Source organism: Rhipicephalus sanguineus, chromosome 6 (genome assembly GCF_013339695.2).
Source record: "Rhipicephalus sanguineus isolate Rsan-2018 chromosome 6, BIME_Rsan_1.4, whole genome shotgun sequence".
NCBI classification, from domain to species: Eukaryota; Metazoa; Arthropoda; class Arachnida; order Ixodida; family Ixodidae; genus Rhipicephalus; species Rhipicephalus sanguineus.
This window is the reverse complement of record NC_051181.1, coordinates 153,554,957-153,577,138: the sequence shown is the minus strand read 5'-3', so window position 1 is coordinate 153,577,138 and position 22,182 is coordinate 153,554,957. Positions and strand designations below refer to the sequence as shown.

Sequence of the window (22,182 nt, the reverse complement as noted above, 5' to 3'; positions counted from 1 at the left end):
TATAAGTGGGTCAACATGAACGTATACCAATGAAATGTATTATTTTCGCAGAATTGAGGGGATAAAAAAACAACAACATGCGTCTACATTTGCGGATTCAAGAAACGTTGCTTGATGTCTTTCATTGAGTGTGGCCACTTCGGCAATGTAAAAGGTGTAATTGAAACGTGCCGCAGAGGTGATTAACATGAAAATAATGTTAAAATGCACAGCGTTTCACAAATGCCTTGTTTTTTTTTTGTTTTTTTTTACGTTAGTGCCTCTTTTTAAGCAGGTGACGTGAGTTCCAGTATTATAGAATAGAGAAGATATAGACTTCAGTTGGCGATGACCGCATTAACAATTATTTGTTTACAGGGTGAAGTATAGGGAGAAGGAAAAGTCCAATATGGACATAAGCGTGCCCACAAAGGCAAGTTGCCAACACGTTCGAGGCTTGCTTTGAAGAGTAACTGTTCACGAGGTGCTGTTAACACTTGGGAAGAAAGTGAGAAAGAGACGTAAAATAACATGTGACAAATGCACGGGCGGCACAAAAATAGCAGCCCTGCACCTACTTCGACGGGCCACATCATTTTCTGGGGCAGAGCAACCTGCGGTCGCTATCAATGGACACAAATCTAAATTCGTTTTCTCTCCATTCAAGAGCCCCTCAACACGTCCCCTATTTGCGACGAGAAGTCCCTGGGGCCGCGATTGATCTCCCCATAGCGTCAGCGGCGTCCGATTTCTATCTGGTCCTCCCCCCCCCCACCTTTTAATTTTTTTGCCACCTCTACGGAAGCACGTAAAGAACGCGCTGCATCAGAGTCGCCGACCCAGAGGGAGTCAGAGCACAGACCGCTGAACTGGCGTTGTCGAAAAGTGAACGCCGCGGGAACAAAACGCCCTTTGGGAATTATCCCCCCTGACTCCCTCGGGCACTTACTATAAACGGAAACAAAATAAAGAAAAGGAAAAGGGGGGGATAGCAGGGGGGCAAGGGAGCGCCAGCCTCCATACAACTTCGAATGTCGAGGGAGGAATAACAGCTTGGGTGTGGCGGTGGGTCGGTGGCCACAGCGCTGGCAGGGGGGAGATTATAACCGCGTTTTTGTCGCCCGGCTTCCGATCGCCATGAAATGAGTCGTCTGCGAGGCCACGGAGCGTGACACCTATCACTCTCGGCCACAAGGTGGCGGCAGTGGCGACGACGGCTGCCGTAATCACAGTCCTGCGTGTGTGTCGTGCGCGCGCCGCGTTGTTAGTAGTGGCGCGTGGCACCTCTCGCGGGTGAGGGACGAACTAATTGAATTCTCGTTTGCCACTGTCGCCCAGATGGGGAGGATTGCGGGCCTCTCGGAAACTTGACGAGCGTTTATACAGCGGACTGCAGCGGCTGTGTGGATGTATACGGGTTGGTAGAGCTGTCATAAACCGCTTATAACAGCACCATCTTTTCTCTCTATGTGCCAGAAGGTAGGCATCCCCTGTTGCAGAACATTAGAGGTACACTTTTTTTGTACGGACGCAGTTTCGCTGCCTCTGGTCTAAAGGGCCAAGGAAACTGACCACAGGTAATTATGGGCTTGCTCGCTTCGTTAAACACTCGGGATAGGCAGAGGTTGTTTTACGAGCTGCTTGCGACGTACTCCCTTTCTGCAGTTGATAATGGTTATGGCTAGCGAGTGGAAGTTGGGTGGCCAAACCCAGCTGGTGGTCACTATTCTACGTATGCGAGGTACGTTGCAGGACCCCCACTTAGGTACTTCGCGCAAATGCTCTTTATAATGCGTTATGTACGGCTTCAGTCTTCGTTGCTTACGCAGCCATCATGACTCTTGCTCACGTAAAGATGATCCCCCTTAAGTTGTGGGTCATACTCTGAGTAATATATCCACACCCGAGGAATCAAGCTTAGTCGCCGTCCGCCAGTTAAGCTTTGTAGAAACATTACGTCGGGACTTCTTTCTATCACTCATGTTATTCTATTCAAGTATACATTACGCATATGCACGTTATTTGTGAAATAGGGATGCTTTATGCAGGGGCGTAGCCAAGGGAGGGGGGGTGGGGGGTCAATTGCCCCCCCGCCCGAAAATTTTCAATTTTGCTTGCGTATACATACACGCACACATACAAACGCATGCACGAATATACATAAAGTATGGTTGAACACCCCCCCCCCCCCTCAAAAAAAAAAATTCTGGCTACACCCCTGGCTTTATGTCTTGCCCTTTTTCTTTTCTATTTTTTTTTTCCACTGGTGCAATATTTCTCTGTGGGAACGAGACTATGAAAAACTGAAGGAAAAATAAAGTCGATATTGGAGAGAAAATACTGGTTGAATGCTTTCCGAACATTTTGTCTGTATTTTGCATAGTTTAAATTTATCAATACAAAACCACCCGATGGTTAAAACGTATGGCGTTTATTATGTTCCGACAGACTACTAAAAGAAGCATATCTTTTGTAAACCTGGACTTGATCATTCACTAATTTTGCGTGGATATTCTAATAACGTGTGCGCTAGCTCTTATAGATTAATTGAAATACTATTCTGTTTTATTGCATCCATACCTCGTGGCAGGGCATTTAATCGGTACCTCGATCACAGAGCACAATGGCTACAGATACTTTAAGACTCGTAACAACTGTGCATTGTAACAAGTAGAAGCAATGACAAGAACCGCCGATTCGAACGCGCCCCTAAATAAGTTATTCGTTGCCATTGATCTTTCTAATACGGCCGACTTCCTTTCGTGCGGAAATATGCTTATGGCATGTTGCCATGCATGACAACGGTGTTTACAGCAACATGCCTAGAGATCAATAAGAAAAGGCGTAACTTGAAAAGCTTGAAGGGCTTCGTTTCCAAGTTCGCTACATGCTCGGTCGCTTCCTGTTTGCCATCCGAGCAAAAAAAAAAAAAAAAATTTAAGCTCGAGAGCGCATATTGCTTATCTTGAGTTTATTCGGCACTGCAACAGGTACATAAAGAGCCAGTGTGTGCGAGTCCATGTCTAAATGACTTTAACCGATGGTGTACGCCTCAGTATCCGGAAGAACTGCCTGGATCAACTACATGGTACGGACATGAACTTCGCTTATTGTTAATAACCTGACACTTGGACAAAGAGTGCAGCGCCGGATTTGGGGTATTACAAGACGCGTCATTAGGAAAAGTAATGCGCAGTCTACGCCGAAACAACGATTTTCACAGTAGCATTAGCAGGAACACCATAGTTTCGCTATATAGGCCAAGTTCGAGGAAGTGCAAGGTGCAACGTATTTCTTGTACTTGGCTTAAAAAGCCGGAAGCACTAAATGAATAAAGCCCGGGTGCTACCGTTTGTAGCAGCATACAGAACACGTAATTGCTGCACATGAAATGACGACATGGACTACAATGTCCTGAAGTAAACTGCTGGCTTAGATTCACATAGAAATTACACTCGAGTAATATGGACTTTTACCTTACACTTAATGAAATTTCGCCACAGGAAAGTATAAATCGGAGTTTCATATTCGGGCTCTGAGGGAACCCGCAAGAGATTTGAGAGAATAGAGCGTCCACTTTTAATGCGAGAGGTACTGGGTTCGATCCCTAGTGCCGCAGCACTCCCCGGTTTATCACGGAGATAGAGGTACCCCTACCTGGCGCTCGGTAGCAGTGGTGCGCAGTTGCCACTCCGGAATTGGAATGACTGCGGAATCATTCGACATTTTCGAGACCCCGAAATGGAATGGGGACAACGCTTGGAGGAATGGAATGGGAATGGAATTAAGCGCATTTTGCACGGAGTGGATTGGGAATGGAATTACGTCTTTTTCCGAAAATAGAGCACGTTTTCGTCTACGCGCTGTTTTTCAAACTTCAAACTTTAGGAAGTCAGAGCCTCGAATTTAACAATAAAGCAGTATCTTTAAAATGGCTTGGCTGATTACAAGCAATGTACATTTATAAGCAACGCGCCTAGTACAATTATCTAGACTGTGTTGCTCCGAAGTTTGTCTCTATTCTTCGCATAACCGCGGTTCTATGCTGTTGGTATCCGTCGTGCGGAACTACGGCAGTGGCATACCCCCCCTTCCCCCCCCCCCCCCCCAAACGCCTTGTGATTTTTTTTTCTTGGCGGCGCCCCAGCCACCTGCTGTCTCCCCACCCTTCACTTCTTTGTTTTAACACGAAAGTGTTTTATGCCGGGGTGACGGCTCCACTGACGTATTTCTGTCACGGATATGACGTTGCAAAATATAAATACTAACACATGGCAAAGAAAAAACTAGAAGAAAAAGTTCCGTCTCCGAGAATCGAACTTACGACCCCTCGCTCCGCAGCACAAAATGACTCGGCCACACACGGCACGTTCTTCGCCATACTAACGGCGAGCTATTTATGTACACCATTTGCCAGTGGCGGCACTCGGAGATCGGTGGTACATCAGCGTGTTTTCGTTATCACTAGCGAGATGGCACGAATGGCTCGAAGGGCGCGCTTTAAAGGTCGTCGCCCCACGCGCTGCGCTAAACGCCCCTACAGGGTGTAGTCGCTCGTGCGCGCGCGCTTATCTCGTGATTGCGGTGGTTTGTACGTCTTGTGCTCTCACCGCAAGTTTGCGGTGAAGTTAGAGAGCACGAAGGTCACTTCGCTCACTGCTGCTGCCGTTTTTGCGAAAGGAACGTGCTGCTCACACACAAATAAGTTACAACTGTGACAGTTAGTTCGCGCTCATCTTGTTTATAGTTGTGTTCGCTTCGCGCGTCCTCCTTCGTATTTGAGCAGCGCGCTTTAACTGTCGAGTTCTGACAGTTGTTAGTTCGTGCTCATCCTGTGTATGTTCTCTCTCCCTTTCCTCTCCATCTTTAATCTCCCCCACCCTGTCCCCATGTGTAGGGTAGCAAACCGGTTGTCCTATACTGGTTAACCTCCCTGCCTTTCCTTCTCTATTATTTCTTCTCTCTCTTCGTTCCGCGCGTCCTTTCTGCTTGAGCAGCGCGTTGCATGTTTCGAGCTGCTTGCCATTCTTCGCGTGACATTTCAATTTGTTGCTATAGCATTCATTCATTCGCTCTTGCGTCGAAACAGTGCACAGCAAACACTCATCTACGTCTGTGAAGACACGTTTCACTTTCGTGTTATACCGATTCCTATGACAGGGGGATCAGCCATGTTCTTTGCTTCTGTCGCCGTCGGCGAGTCGGACGCATATTCGAAAAAGCGCTTCTCTGAAGTTGTGATGCGTATTGACGCTGGCGCAATGCTTGTGTTCACTGCAAGCTTTCGTGTACCAGCGTTTATTCTTAACTCAATAAAACTATCAACATTCTTTTCCTACGTTGAGGAATTACAGGAATGGAATTGAACTTCCTTCCCGGCCATTCCCGGAGTGTGAATGGGCTAAGTTTTTTCATTTCGAGGAATTGAAAAGAATGGAATATCGGCAAGTTCTAATTCCCCGGAATGGAAGTGGAATAGAATGGAGGCGCCCATTCCGCAACACTGCTCGGTAGTGTTATTGCCCATCTCAGAAAGGTGGCGCGTTTCCTTTCCGCTCTGTTCTATCCTTCACTGCCGTTCGTCTTTCACGCCCATGAGGCATCGCCGTGCCCTCTTATCGATTACACAAATCAGCTTCTTTACTAGCTTGAACGCTACCCCTTTCTGAGGGACGCCCGTAAGAAGGGGGAGGGGGAGGGGTGCTCATGATTTCTTTCGACCAGTTGTGGCTTAACATTCTTAACGGCTTCACCAACGCGCACAAAAATATAAGTCACGGGCGTTATTGCATTTAGCTTCCCTCAGAATGCTGCCACCGGGGTCGAGAGTCAATAAATCTATCAAATCAATCAAACCCTTGACCACGCATTGGACGCCATAGTTACTGATTCACAGTAGTGAGTCAGTAGACTACAAGGAAGAAGCTCATCTCTTACGCACCTTTGGAATGATGCGGTGACGTTCCGTTGGCGCCCGCGTCATCAGAACTCCAAGTCGCCGCCGTTCTCCTGTAAGAGGCCCTGGACCTTCCGGAGGGGGCGTCTCCGGGTTTCTTGAGTATCTCCTCGATAGAGTAAGACGTGACGCCCTTGCTGCCTCCAATGTTACGTCGCCTTGAGGGCAGCTGCTCGTCTGACGAGTCTTGGTCCTCGAGGTCATCTTCCGAGTCGGGCTCGTTCGAGTCACTGCACCCCCGAAAAAGCGAAGACGAAACCGGATGCTGGAGGTTGCGTAATCTCTAGCGAAGAAGGAAATGCTCTCCACCTAGGTCGTTCATGAGCACAATGTAATGCATGATAAGTGATGTTGCTTAGCTTTCTGAAACTATACTTGGATCTTTTCGGAAGCCTATGATTGACGGATGATTGATGATTTAATATACATGATTACTCGATTGCTCAGCTAGGCAGAAGGAAAGGTTGTGTCAAGATCACATAATTGCAAAATGTCTTGTTTGTATAATTTGGCTTCAAACATAAGAAAACTTCCGTTTTTTTCTCGTACTGCTAAATAAGTAACGAGCGTGCTGGTCATTGTATTATTATTATTATTATTATTATTATTATTATTATTATTATTATTATTATATTATTATTATTATTATTATTATTATTATTATTATTATTATATTATTATTATTATTATTATTATTATTACTGCTACCACTACTACTACACTACTGCTGCTGCTGCTGTGCTAATATCTCCTCGCGAAAAAAAAAAAAAAAAAAAGCCTCCATGGGCAGGTTAGTTGCCCTGTAAAGGGTACTCTGCCGCACAAAAGCGGTGCGTTTCGCAGAGCCTACTTGCCGTTATGCAGGTGGCGTTGAGCTAAGCAGTTTCAGCGCGCACAAAAACAATCGCTCGCTCTTTTTCCATGAATGAGTTCCATATTCGGGAAAGCCAAAGAATTACGCTTCATGTCTCGTTCATCTCTTTGAGATGAGTGCGTTTCATAGTATCCTGCTCAATTTAATCGGCAGTAGTAACGTTGGCGCCCTTGCTTACTTCCGAAAGCTGGTACTTATTAGTCATTAACGCAGTCGCTGCCCCTTTCATAATTATGTGGAACTTTCAATGGCATTCTTGTCTCTTCTGATAACAAGTCTGTATAAAGTTGCCTTTTGCTTCAGTTAACTTCCAGCCCCTCAGCTTCTTCAGTGACTTCTGCGGTGTGGCGTACTTTTTGCTGCCTCGTGTATACCGTTGTTATGATCTACTGGATAAAACTTACTTGCTATAAGCGTTAGCGGGACTGCGACGTTGTACTGGGCTCTCGCTTTAATAAGCACTTACAGACGCATGCTGTGCTTCCTTACGAATTACACGAGCGTAACCGAATGGATATTGTTTGGTGATCACAGCACCAATGTGCGTTGTATCTAGTAGCAGCTAAACCCTGAATCTATACTGTAGTATCGGGTACTTACGGCCTGCTCCGCTGCTTCTTTTGAAAGAGCATTCCTCCGGAGTTGTGCGACGTCGAAGGCCTCGTCATGGTGGCGCACGAAGAGGTGGCAAACATGGCGGATGAGGTGGAAGGCAGCGCCATCTGGCTGAGGCCGTTCTGCTGCAGCGGGTGTTGCTGTTGATGTTGTTGTGCCTGCCGTGTCTGCGGATGCTGCTGTGGCGGTTGCTGTGGCAACGCGGGCAAGCATGTGGTCACGTGCTGCAGGGCCAAGTAAGGGCTCGGGTAGTAGGGCCCCATGGCCAGAGGCAGTGGCTCTGCGAGGCCTCCCGTCACGTCCACTGTTCAGTAATCACGCGCAAGATAAAAAGCAAGATAGATTGAGATTCAACGCCATACGAGGCTTTTAAATCATTGGTCAGACGGAAACGCCACAAGTACAGCGATTCTATGGTCACTGTTAAATAAATAAATAAATAAATAAATAAATAAATAAATAAATAAATAAATAAATAAATAAATAAATAAATAAATAAATAAATAAATAAATAAATAAATAAATAAATAAATAAATAAATAAATAAATAAATTTGCGGGTGCCCTGAATATTTTACGAATTGCTTGTCTACAGCATGGCTAACTTTTGATCAGTCGTACTCGTACTAACAATGCTTGAGGATGATCGTGATGATTTATTTTGTTATTGCAGGAAAAATTTCGGTATTCGTTTTCGTTTTTCTAGATAGATCTGAGACTTACGTTTCAGTGGAGAGATTGGAAGCATATGCTTTCTGCTGCTTCATTTCACTTATATATAAAAAAATTATAAATATACGAGTGATTGACAAACATAAATCTTTATAAGTGCCGATTAACCTTACAAAAACATCGCAAAACGTCTCTTAATCTCGGAGGCTTTTTTTGTGGCTAACTGGTTCACGCGTCCCCTACCAAAAGCCTACAAAAACGGCAGATGACAACACGGGAAAATGAAAAAGGCGGATTGTGCGTCGGTATTGATGCAACCTCAGACTTCGGAACATTCGTTTGCATAAGAACAGATGCTGACTTTTTTTTTACCGAGTTGTGAATCACTCGTTCGCTTGATTGCTTTACTTATACATTTATGAAAATCATTGGTAGAAATACAGGAGATGACGTCAAGGCTTCCTGTTTCTTGACCAAACTACAGTAAGCGAACGTTCTCGAGAGGGTATGTACGGGAGAAAAAAAAAGGGGGGTGGGGGTGGGGGAGGTGGTCATACCATTTGGTGAGGAGAGCGCCGAACATTCGGCGGCGCATCGAAGCACCCTGGAAGCTGACGGCGGTGGAGACGCGAGGCCATGCTCTGCGCCCATCGGGTGATCGGGCTGCGGCTGGTGTTGCTGCTGGTGCTGCTGCGGTGACTGGTGGGGCAGCAACTGCCGCATGTCCCAGCCGCTGGGGCCGGTGTCGTTCTTGTAACGCAGCATACGACGCATCACCTGCGGATTGGATACCTGCAACAGGGGTGCACGGAATAAGCGCGCAGAACACGGCCGTCGTGTGACAGACAGGTGCAGGCGATGTCGATAGATGATGATCGTAGCAGGAGTCAGCCGTCGTTTTAGCGCGAAAGCTATAACAATGGTTGACTATAAACTCCGCTTTACTGAAGCCAAACTGTCTTCCAGGAATACTCACAGGGCACGCGAAGTGCGCCCAAACTCCAATCATTTTCGTGCACCTCGGTGGTGCAGTGGTTACGGTGCTCGGCTGCTGTCCCGAAAATCGCGGGTTCGATCTCGGCCGCGGCGTTCGCATTTCGATAGCGGTGAATTGCTAGAGGCCCGTGCACAGTGCGATGTCGGTGCATGTTAAAGAACACCAGATACCCAAAATTTCTGGAGCTCTCCACTACGGCGTGCCTCATTATCATATCATGGTTTTGAGACGTAAAACCCTAGATATTATTATCCCACCATCATTCGGAAGGTATACAAACCGAAATCTCCGAGGCATACTACAGCTCGCTGTGTGGGGGTAACTGTATCAGCTCACTGTAGTTCTATTTGTTGAAAAAAAAAAAGAACAAGAAGTAAGACGTTTTGGTTTTTACAACACTGGTGAAAGGGCCAGTGCGTACCTTCAAGTGGTGTTGAGAAGTTTCGTTTTCTGCGTATATTCCGTAAGGTTTCTCAGGAGACAGTCTAGTAAGCGCAGTTGTTCATCGACTGTCGTTTTGTGCTTTGGCGTCTTTTATTTGTTGCAGACACGAAAGCTGGCGTTCACAAGAACTACACGAACGTTCGTTCGAAAGTGTCGCGAGACGAGATCTCACCTTGGGCTTGCTCCCACCGATGGAGCCCGGCTTGATGGAGCCGGTCTCGTAGAAGCGCGTCAATATCTTGGACACACAGCCGTGCGACACGAGCAGCTGCCGCGAGATGTCGCATGGCCTCACGCCCATTAGCGCCAGTTCGACGATGCGGCGCCGGATGTAGTCCGGCAACGGCCGCCCGTTCACGAAGACGCCTCCCAGCTGGTTGATGCCCGCCTGGCCTGCAGCAGAACGCACACCCGCAAACACTTGGTTGCCTTCGTGCGTGCTCCAGACATCGCCGTAGACGAGAAAGTGATCATTTTCGCCCATAGATCTAGACACCGTGATTATATGAAAAACGTGGCCTCCGCGATCAGCTCCGGTGGAGCGCCGTCGCGCAGTCGGAGCTAATCGCGGAGACCACGTGCCAAATTAGATAGTTCTATTAAAGCCCGCTTGGCAGAGAAAGATGTATGAAAGGCGTTTAAAAGAAACGTCACCTGTCTGTTTTAGCACGAAGCCAGAAAATTTTCCCGATAGGGCATGGGCTCCTGACTTTTCCCTTTCTTTCTTTCTGGCGCCGTGTTCCTTTCGAACGGGCTATAATACAATACGTGTCAAAGGAATAGCGATAATTCTACTATACGAGATATTGCGTGTTAGGATGGAAAATGTCATCGTCACTTTTCGAACCCCAAGCTGTAAACAGCGTAAGTAAGCCCTGCGCTGCACGCTTGAAAGCAAACATCGGTTCAACCACGCGCACACCCAATAACAACACCCAAAAAATCTAACAATCTGAAAGAAGGCTAGGCTGCGTCTCGCCTACATTTATTGCGCGTTTTCAAATCGGAAGCCCGACCTTTGAGAACTTAACTGACGAAACGGTGGGCGAACGCTTTTGAGAAGAAAACAAAGCATTTCCAACAGTAATAAAATCAGAAGAAGGGAAAAAGAAAAGAACACGAAACAACAGGCCCCTGCGTACATAGAACGATTTCGAAACAGCGTTCGCTTGGTTGGCAATCGCGGTAAGTGATTGCTCCGGACGGCGTGCACACGTATATCAAATACGAGACGGCCGCTTCGCGAGGCGAGCGCTGACCTCGGCTGCGTGGTTTTTAGTGCTGATGTCGGTAAGTGATGAGGAGGCAGGCGTTTATATTTTATTTTCTTGTTTACTGGGGGGGGGGGGGGGGGTGAGGGGGATTGACCCCATCCGTGGTCTGTACCCCGGGCTATAAAACGCGGCGCGGCTCACGTTGCTCGTTCGAATCGCTGCGCTCGCACACAACGCTTTTACGAAACGTTGAGCTCTCGCTGAGCGTTTTTCCCTTTAATGTTACACTTGACATAGCCGAATCGTGTATCGTGGTAAGCTTCAGAACATAAAAAAACAAAGAAACGTGACGATAATAGCGACAAGAAGGTTACAAGGAATATGGCTGCTTTCTTAAAATCGTAGCTTTGCGTGAAGCAGAAAAAAAAAAGCGTTTCGTGTACACGCAAGAGAGAGGAATAAATACTGAGCGTCATTTCAACAAGTTTATACTGGATGCTTAAGCGTTTAGATCAGTACTACAAAAAGGGCCAATAATACGCTCTGGCAAACACCGCCGCTATGTCCAGTTCCCGAGCTTTAATTTGGCGCAGTAAATTACGTCATATATGATCGCGCACGAAGACCAAAAGAGAGTATTTGTTTAACCAACTAATGTGAGTTTTTTCTCTTTTTTGTACTTTCATTTCTGAAATGTTCCGTCAGAAATGCAGAGAAAGAAAGAAAGAAAGAAAGAAAGAAAGAAAGAAAGAAAGAAAGAAAGAAAGAAAGAAAGAAAGAAAGAAAGAAAGAAAGAAAGAAAGAAAGAAAGAAAGAAAGAAAGAAAGAAAGAAAGAAAGAAAGAAAGGAAGAAAGAAACTTCACCTGGGGGCTTTCAAATGGACAAGACTTGACGATTACTGCTCGTAATAAACGAACAAAAGAAAAACGACTTGAGTTGTTTGCAACACATTCACATACAATGGGCAGAAGCAACGTTATAAGGAAAGAAAATTTCCTGTGGGATTGGAAGTGAGACATAAATGGGAGAGCCAGGCACCTGATCCCCCCCTTGTGTCGTAAACACGTCAGAATATAGCGGGTCGCTCAAAATAGCAACAAACAAGCGCGATAGGTTGACCGGCAGTCGGTGGTGGAGGTGCAATAGAAAACAATGGCGCGGAACGGTCGACCGGCTGTCATCGAGGCTTCTGTCATCACCGAACCGCTGGAGCTAGTGACAGTGGCGGCCGTCAGGGGTGCGCGCGTAGCCGCCAGGGGGAGCACGCTTCGCTGCGCACCCATCGGGCCCAACCACACGGCTGCTAATAAACGTGTGAAGTGGAAAGTCCAAGCTCGACGGCGAGTGTTATACGGTTCGAAGACCACGACGGCGCTAGAGTCATCGGCGTTACGTGCCGGACAACTTGTGCAACTTTGAAGTCAGCATTGTACTTATCGATTTACTTTTTTTTATGTTTTACCAGGACACGCAGGAGTGCTTTGAAAACGACAGAGATGTGAGATTTGCGATACGTTGAATCTGAAAAACATGTTCCTCTGACGAAGGTTCCTCAACACGCGATTTAAGAAAACTTGTTCTTGGTATAGTTGGTGTCTAAGCTTGCTTAAGATGTATCTTCTCAACCTGATTACCCAGCCTTAAGTTCTGGCCCCTGGTTTCTAGGAAATTAAATTAAATTGAAGAGAATTGAATTTCACGCATGGGCGCGCTTGAGTGTCTACTGTTTTGCATCAAACGTAAAACCGCTTATTGTCATGGACAGAACGCGGCAGCGTCTCTCCAATGCACTGTTTCCACTTCGATCATGCTGGACAGCGCCACCGCTGCCGCCGAGCATATGTGCTGTATTAATGCTTAACGGGCTGTATGCATATGGTGAAGAGTGGCATGGACCACGTAGTGCTCGTGCCCCCCCCCCCCCCGCCCCGCAAAAAAAAAAGAAAGAAAAAGAACTTATGCATAGATGGTAAAGGAGTACTAACCCGAATTTTAAATATTTTCGGATTGTTGCTTCATATAAAAACACTGGCTTCGAGAACCCTAAAGAAGAGTATCATGGTGCCTGGGAGTGCATCGAACGTATTTTGAATACCGCTACCTTAAGAAAACGCCTTCAGTTTCGATTTCGAAGGGGCGGTTTCAGAGCTACGTGTAAACACACTTTGAGGTCACGGTGACGCAGCAGCTCTCGACGCTGATTTTAACGCCAGTTTTAGAGCAAGTTTCCAGTTTTCCCGATGGGGGCGTGGTAAGATCTGAGCGTTCCTGATCAGACAACCTTGTAGTCCAATGATTCTGAAGAAGCCAGGTTGCATCGTCTAGTTACCGCTCCCGATTGTGTACCATACTGGAGCTTAAGGATTGATGTAGAAGGCTTTTATGTGCGAGACTCCATTCGTTTAAGACGCGGCTGGAAACCTAAAAAAGATCCACGAGTGCGTCGTTAACACGCGCGCACGTCGTAAAGCATACCATAAGTGCTTCTATGCGCAACACGTGGCGTGCGCATCGTTATGCGAATAGAAAAATATAGACCTCTTGTCTACTATAGCACATTAGCTGGAGGGGAACAAAAGGAACATCTCGCGCGCTTCGATATTAAATGCAGCCTCGCAAATTAGCAGCGTTTAACGATCATACAGCTGTTAGAGGCATTGTCTATAACTAACAGAAGCTTTCATATAAGGCAAGACGTGGCCTCTCGGATTCCAGCATCTCCTTATTAAACAGAGCCCAGAGACAGACAGGCTTATATATATATATATATTTAGAGAGAGAGGGGGGAGAGGCAGAGAGATGCGATTTCTGGCGATAAATTTGGGCCGCTACCGAAGGCGTTTCTCTTTAGTACCCTATTTACTATCGTACTACTGGCACTCCTAAGCACATAATGCTGACTAATGTTAGCTAATCCGTTGCAAAATGTTAACTTATTGTGATTGTTTATGTGCAATAAATGTTTCAGTTGGTAGTCAGCGCTCGTCCCGTGTTGTTCTTCCCTTTTGTCTCTAGCTTTATTGCGATATCAATTATATGGACACTCTCGACGAGTTTTTGCCGTCGCTGTCGCCGTCATGTCCCGTATAAAGTCCGAATTGATAACATCTTGCCGCGCATCGTATGTTCTACCGCGGGGCGACGAACGAGGCTGAAGCAGAGATCAAACGAGCCGGCCCATCTCCGTCGCTCGGAGGGTGCATGCGATAACATCACCTCGCTCAGGAGGCCTGCCGTCGAAGCAGAGAGGAAACGCCCCGTCCATCTTGAACTAGCATGAAAAGATGCAAGGGGGGAGGGTGTTTTCGTTCGAGCAGCAAATTTGAACTGTGATTCTAAGGGCACGGTTGCGATCGCTGGCGAGCGCTATCGCGGGGTAGCTATCAGCGGGCGGCTCATACACCCTTCTACGTACTGCGCTCTCAACGCGAAGAGACTGTGCGGTAAGAGCATCTCTCCCTATAGCGGCCGTGTTCTCTTACAGCTGCGTTTTGAGTTACGCGAGATCGCATGCAAAACAATTAGCGGCCAGCCTCACTTCGTGTATCACTACAATTTGTTGCTATTGCATTCATTGCTTCGCCCTTGCGGTGAAACTGACTTTTTTCGCGCTGTTTATTACTATGCATCCATACCAACTATCCCAGCTTACCACTCTTTTGAACTTTTTCAACTTTAGCTAAATTATGGCTAATGTCAGATAGTGTTGGCTAACATTGGATAAATTATGGCTAGTTTTGGATGAAAAGTTCTAAGTGATTGCCAGTGGCAACTAGTGTCCACTAATCATTGACAAATGTTGGCCAGTGTTGCTAAATGATAGCGTGTGATGGCTCGCCCTCGCAAAACGATAAATGTTGGCTATTCCGCTATTTTAGCGCCAATATTATCTTCATTCAATCTCAACGAAATTATTCAGTTAGCTACCATGTTCCTTTTTTTTTCTGCCATTATAACACACGCACGCGCGCACTATATGCACAGCCACGCCTAATTTAAACATCAGCATAACATATCCAGTGAGCAAACAGGTCTCGATCACACCTAGGACTAGCACCAGTCGCGCGATCAAGTTAGTGGCAATGCGGCCTGTCACAAATGGCCGCATTGGTCTAAAAGCGACTGCTTTGGCTCAGTCTCTCACTGGTCGATTTTTCATTCGCGCGACTGCGGTCGCAAACCTCTGGACCAATCAGATGAGCAGAAACAGTACGTCAGCTTATTTCGCGAAGAAATGGCAGTTTGAGCAGACGTGAATTCGGTGCGGCAACTGGAATATGTCGCAATCGCAGGTGTGAACGTTGGTCACCTTGGGTCACTTTTTGGTCGCCAATCGAAAATGATCGCGGGATTGGTGCTCGTCGCAAGTATGAATGGGGCTTAAATGAGGAAGCGTATCTAAGAGGCGCAACACTTACCAGTGTGCGGCATCAGTGTCGCCACCTGTAAGCAGAAAAAAAAGAGAATGATCGGAATGAACAGGAACATGAAAAACTTTCCGCAGGAGCTGGTGTGACAATCCGACATTCGCGGGATGAACGATTATCTCTGTACACTCTTCTAGAACAATCACAGTCATGGTAGAGGAATTACAAATCTTGTCACTGACCACGTAGATATAGGACAGCAGGGATTAGACCGGCACAACTAATCCATTGATCACGCCATGGAATAAAACGGTGCCAGCATTTTGGCAGATAGCACAAAACGTGCCATCATGGCTCATCTGAAATCGCTCGTCATTCAAACTACGCACAAAGAGTGGAAGTCTTTGCCCCACACAACTGATGTCATTTCACCGCTGTATTGAAGCTGTTACCGCACTGACCGTTCCAGATAGTGGAAGGATGCTCGTACGCGCACCACCTTGTAAATATTGTTGCTGTGGGGTTGATATTTATAATCTCTCTAGTATGGTTTTGCATAACCTTGACGGGCTTTTTGTGAAACATAAACACTTGGCCATACGCCACTGTGGTAAGTGACTTCAAACTTAGTTCATTGCTAGTATACAATCTTGAAAAGCTGTGAGTTGTAGGGAATAGGCAGGTCTTAAATGCTGCAGCTGATGAAGAACAGGCATAGTTACTTGCACACTGAAATTGCTGCACATGATAACGGTGAGTCCGTAATGGCCCGATAAAATCGTCTGAGTGTCCAGCATTGATCGTAGCTTGTTTAAATCAAGCTCCATCACGAATAACATAACAGGCAGAATTTGATCCTTCATTTGCTCTGAGGTTCACCAAACACCAAGGTTTGATATGACACGTATAGCACACATGATCTGGTCCATATTGTTAGATTTGCGTTGCGGCTTTTAAAAATGAATACATAGCTATAAAATCTGCGAGAACGTGCAGATGGTGGTGGATCATGGAAATGTTGGTTGAAAGACGTATACAGCAACGCGGGGCTGCTCGCAAACCCGCGGCGAACGAACTAACCTTGTTTCATTTCGGTCGTATATCCAATTGAAGACCGACAACTTAAGAATCATGACTTTACTCTATACAGGGAACAGTGAACTGTGGCAGCAGGTTAGGCTGGGGCAGTCGCCAACATCCGCGGGAAAATGTACCTAAAAGTTAAGCGGATTGCATATTCTATGAGAGAACATATGTTATGGAAAGAATTTCGCATGTAGCTGGACCCAGCATAAAGTAAGCTTTCAGTGCACGCAAGACAGATGACATAAGAAGCAGGCCTACACAAAAACAGTGAAGCACTGCTTTCGTATTTTTTTATCGCCGAAAGCGCCGAGAAACTTTTTTTTTTTTCATCTTTGAAATCAAAGACACAATCCCGAAGGTTACCATGCTAACGTGTAGCCGATGAAAAAAAACAAGAACAGGGTTGCAAATAATTGACTTGTTCTTACCAGTGATGACACCGCCAGTCAATTCTACAATGCGTCTTCAACGTTAATTGGGCTTCACGCGATCTAATATCCGCTTCGAAACGGCAGGCCAATGTGAGGCTAGCTTACGCTTTTTTCCCCTCCCCTTCAAGCTGTTATTTTACAACCTCAGGAATCGTGTAACCCTTTTTCTTTGTTTCTAAGAGACAATGAGCACCTGCGTTCGCGTAACTCGGCTTGCCACGATGATTCAAACAAAGCTACGAATGGTTGTCTGGATGCTTTTTTCGTGATACTCTTCGAAGGGTGAACAATGAAGAGCCGTCATAAATGTAGTACGTATAATGAGCCTAAAAACTGCGTGGGGCGTGCAACTCGAATTAAGACTTTTGTTTTTTCTTTAACACCGTCCTGCGTGGGTCGCTTCTCCTTGACTCAGAGAGAAATGACGTGGCAACTATTGACTTGCTCACACGAAATCGTTTTGCTTGTGCTGGCCGTGTCTCCACTTAGGGAAATGAAATTGATTCTTAGGTTTAAGTGAGATCTTTCCTTCTCCGCAAACCAGAAAGTTTCCAAGAAATACATCGATCGTAAATTATTGTTTCATAATGCAGTGTATACATAGTACTTCAGACGACAAATCAGTTGCGGAATCCCGCAAGGCGGAGAAAATGTTATGAAAGGGAAAACTCGCAACCACCCGTTTGTAGCAGAAAGCTACGTGAAAGTCCATACGAATTTTTTCAGATAGTTGAGAAAAAGGCACCTGAAGGACAACGCTAATTAGTCGTTTTATGCTTCTTTCCACGGACACTCTTATACACGGAGGCGTTTCGTTGACTTGAATTTCTCAAATGCCTTGCGGAAGTTGATGCGGCTAATAAAGTGTTTCTCATTTCATCTCTCAGTTTTTGTTATTAAACTCACGTTAAACAAACTTGGGCGCACGATAAAATAGTAAGGAACAGTCTATTCTCTAATTAGGTTAACCGCCGGAAGCAGCGTTCGTTATTTGTGCTATATATGTATATATATATATATATATATATATATATATATATATATATATATATATATATATATATATATAGCTCCAACGACGGATGGTATACCATCCGTCGTGCCCGTTTCTCCTCACAATCTCCGATGCCGTGTCCATATTGAATGTGATCAGGAAATCGAAATCGGCTAGGCTTGTTGGGCAGCAGTTGTTCAACATTAAATTACGGGCACTGTGGGAGCACTTCGCTCATTATAAAATGCCATAAACTGCAGCATTATTGATTAGAAATTGGCGCACTGTCAATTCTGGTTACTATACTTCATTTCATGTGCGCACATATGCGCATGCGCGTGATCTCGGTGCCCGTGATCACCAGCTGATTTATGGGCTTTCCCGCGCCCTCCTTTTTTGTGCTCCTTCAATGTTTAATAACATAATACGTCCAGCTTATCGGTTTCACTATCTTGTCTCGTACAAATAAAACTTGAGTGTTGTCTCAGGACGTTTGAACGCATATGTGTTGGACGCGTGTCGTCTCGCCGAGGTGAACTGGGAAATTTGCTCATCTGCTGACTCTAGCTTAGCATCAAAATTAAACATAATGGTCGAATAATGCAGTACTTCCTGATACACTGTGCTCTCTATAGGTCGACCAGTATAAATAGCCGCTGCTGATGGTTCCATCCACTGACTCGACATTACCGCACGTTCGCTCTGATGACCGAGATACTTGTCTTATGACCGTAATAGCCGTAATAGCTCCAGTAATGCGTTAGCGTAACGCCTCTACTATAAGAACACCTGTGAACGGGTCTCCTCCCAAGGCAATTGTCATCTCGACGTCGTTCTCGTATACGCTGGCAATGGTCTCCACGAAGCCTTATGGAAAGGGAAAGGGCTTAGGAAGAAGTGAAAGGGAAATAGTGCCCCGGTGGGGGAGCCCGTCCATTTCCTGGCGGAAAGCCTCGGCAGCGTCCCTGCTTGCCTGCGACCGTGCATGCGTGCGAGCATGGCGTGCCAATGGCGAGCGCGCCGGCCACGCGCCGACCGAATCCCGTAACGACGCGGAGACGTCACAGCACACGGCCGCGGACCCTTCCATATTTGATGAGCGGCGCGAGTGTACGCACGCTCTCTGTGGCTCGGCGCGACCGCGCGGGCACGCCACCACGCCGAGGTCCGGCCCACGCGCACACACTTCTTGACCACGCGACGACAAACGACCGGCCGCGCGAATTATGGATGTCTGCGACTCGCCGCGGCTTCGCCCCATTGTGTTCTGATTCTTTCTTGGCGTGGCTTCTATGCTGCATAACCTCGAGTGGCAGGGATTGTGCGTGCGTGTATGCGTGTGTGTGAGAGAGAAAGATCGAAGAGTGTAGTAAATACTACGTAATATACATTACAATTCATGTGCCCCTTTTTCTTTGAAATCTAACATTTTCTTTTTTTAATTCAACGGAAAGTTAGGTTCATAAAGGGAATTAATAATAATAACGGGGATTTTCCGAGACAAAACCACGATATGATTATGAGGCATGCGTGTTGGGCTCCGGCAATCTTGACCATCTGTGTCCTTTAACGTGCACTGACATCGCGCAGTAGCCTCTAGCATTTCGTCTACATCGAAATGCGACCGCTGCGGCCGGTATCGAACTCGCAACCTTCGGCTCAGCAGCCGAGCAACGTAACCGCTGTACCACCGAGGCGGATTGCACAAAAGGAAAAAAAAAAGGCTTCACCAAACTGAGCCTGGTTGGCTACCTTGCACCGGTGAAATGGGACTCAAAGATGAGGCAGAGGAGTGAAGTTAGTACTTCGCACTGACACGCTCACACAGGCGTCCATACAGGATGATGCGTCTCAAGAAGTTCAGTAACGATTTTGTAGCCTTGTATGTATCACGCACGGGACCAGCTTTGGAATGCGTGAGGCCATGGTCTAAGTGGCCTAATGCTGTTTCAGGGGCAAGACTCTCATCTTCATGTTCAGGACGTTCACACAGGAAATGTTTTATTATAGTTTGTTTGAATTCTAGAAATGCACCATATACGGCATATATGGGCATCTCTATTCTGTCCCCCCCTCCCCCCTCCCCCTCCCTTTTCCCACGTAACAAATCAGAAGCTTCTGTTTCTGTTATTCTTCCTGCCGTTTCCTCATATATATATATATATATATATATATATATATATATATATATATATATATATATATATTGTTGTTGTTTATTGTAGTCCAGTGACTACGGCATTGCCCTGTAAAGTTCTAAGTAGCAGGGGCTCGATCGCAGTTACGGCGGCTGCATTTTGCAGGGGGCGGAATGCAAGGACGCCCATTGTACTTATAGGTTGACGTTCAAGAAGAGCACGTGGCCTGAGCTAAATATTCTGCGGTTTCCCACTGCAGTGTGCTTCATAATGACACTATAACTCAACGGCAGTGGAGTCTCGGTGTTATAATGCACGAAGTCGTGGGTTCGATTACTGAACGCAGTGCACGGATTTCGGGTGGTGTCGTACACTAATAAACGGCCTATACTATACGGTGCCCCACAGTCTGCTCAAGAATTACGTGTTGTCGACATTAATCCGCGCTTCACTAATCCTATGCCTTGGGCTGCCGATACTTTACCATGAATTAATCAGCAGCTATACTCGCACTTGTTCGTGTACATAGAAACGTAAAATACCAGAGATAAGTTGTCCGCTTGGTGGTAGAGTGGCTACGGTGCTTGTCTGCTGACCTGAAAGTCACGGGTTCGATACCGGCCGCGGCGGTCGCATTTCGATGGAGGCGAAATGCTAGAGGCCTGTGTACTGTACGACGCCAGTGCACGTTAAAGAAGCCCAGACGATCTAAAATTTCCGGAGCCCTGCACTACGGCGTGCCTCATAGTCATGTCGTGGTTTTGACACGTAAACCCCCACAAATTATTATATTAAATATAAGTTAATTCCAAATGCAGTGCTACATACCCGCCGTGACAGTCTGGTACAGTGGTTCTCAAATGGGGGTCCGCGAAGTCATGTATGAGGGTTCGCAAAAACTATCTTCGAAAAAGCAAAAACAAAAAAACACGTTTTTAGGAGGCGCGCTATGTCCCGCTCCGGCCCCTTCTTATTCCTGTTATGCTTCACTACATAGCATTTTCGTATTGCGGCGGAGCTGACTTATGTGTCCCCTTCTACACGAGATAGTTGTAAAGATTTTGTTGCAGTTTCCTATGACTTATGCGCGCGATCATATCTTTTCTAGGCTTGCATATTTGAAGAGCAAACATAGGTAGGAAAAGTTTGAATGTGACTACAGACTGCACAACTTATTGAGAAGCTGTTCAGATCGAATTGGCGTGGCACTTTAGTTTGACCATTCTTTGACAGGGTGAAATAAAAGGCACCGCATGTAGTATTAATTTATAACCCCCACTCCGCCCTTTTTTTTTCTCACTGCAGAGGTTCCCTCATCACTTCCACCAGTGCTCAAGGGGTCCCTAAATATCCATAGCTGAGAACCACTGGCCTAGTGGCTGTGGCGTTGCCACGCTGCAAGCACGAGCGCGCGGGTTCGATTCCCGGCGATGGCAGCCGTATTTAGATGGGGGCTAAATGCAAAAAAAAAAAAAAACGCCCAGTGCTTAGGTTAAGGCGCACGTATTTAGACCACCCTGGGTGGTCGAAATTAATCCCAGTCCCTCCACTACGACGTTCCTCATAATCATATCGTGGTTTTGGCAGAAATTAAGTATTCAGTACGGCGCACGTTAACACTGCGAAAACTGGAGATCTGTGATGTGCACTGCTGCTTGCTTAGCGCGCCACATTAGCATACACACACAAAAAAAAAACGAAGTATAACAAGATACTGCAGAGAGCATTATCGAAAGCTAGCAGTCAGCCTTTTCAAATACATTCTCGCGATGATTAAAAAAGAAAAACAAAGGATGATGTTGATTTGTGAAGTCCCCATATTACATTTCGTTTAAAAACAATACTTGCAACTCAAGCGATCTGTGCAGAAATTCTATTGAATAAAACAGATACTCAAGAGGAGCACAACGTAACTTCAGGAACCTCTTTAAGGGATGTAGTTCAATAATATTCGAGGCTCTCTTTTAAAGTCTTCAAAACAATGTAGCTGAGGTAGCCAATTAAGGCGATGTCATTGTTCGGTGAATTTCAACACAACAAGCTCTGGCACTCGCTATAGTTTGATCGAGCTAACGCGGCGGAAGAGATGAAACTGTAATAGGATAATAAGAAATGATTTAATAGGAGTGTCGATAAATGGCTCCTTTATAAATGTTGCACAACAACAAGAAAGACATGCTCTTTAAAGAGACATCAAGTGGGGATGCAACTAACTCAAGTAACCTTTAAAACCAAAATTCTGTAGTTGTGGCTTCTTGTAGGGGCCATGTTTCGTTACCATGTAGGCGCCATGTGCTTAGTGATCGCGAGTGTTCGTCCCCGAATTTCGCATGACACATCGAACGAGAAAGCGAAAGCTTCTAAGCTTATTAAACGATTGCAATTTATTAAAGGAGGTGTCCTTTTTATACAGCA

At 46.1% G+C, this 22,182-nt stretch overlaps 1 protein-coding gene across 1 annotated transcript in view; it reads right to left on the bottom strand.

Annotated features, from left to right (window-relative positions):
* The window catches only part of LOC119396826 (paired box pox-neuro protein), a 63,815-nt gene that overhangs the window by 2,427 nt on the left and 39,206 nt on the right, over window positions 1-22,182 (bottom strand). Inside the window, exons 2-6 of the mRNA XM_037664161.2 lie at window positions 15,170-15,194; window positions 9,709-9,929; window positions 8,653-8,887; window positions 7,410-7,728; window positions 5,921-6,165 (exon numbers count right to left, since the gene is read on the bottom strand). Of these exons, the coding sequence (XP_037520089.2) occupies window positions 5,921-6,165; window positions 7,410-7,728; window positions 8,653-8,887; window positions 9,709-9,929; window positions 15,170-15,194 (1,045 nt within the window). The remainder of the gene's footprint in view (window positions 1-5,920; window positions 6,166-7,409; window positions 7,729-8,652; window positions 8,888-9,708; window positions 9,930-15,169; window positions 15,195-22,182) is intronic.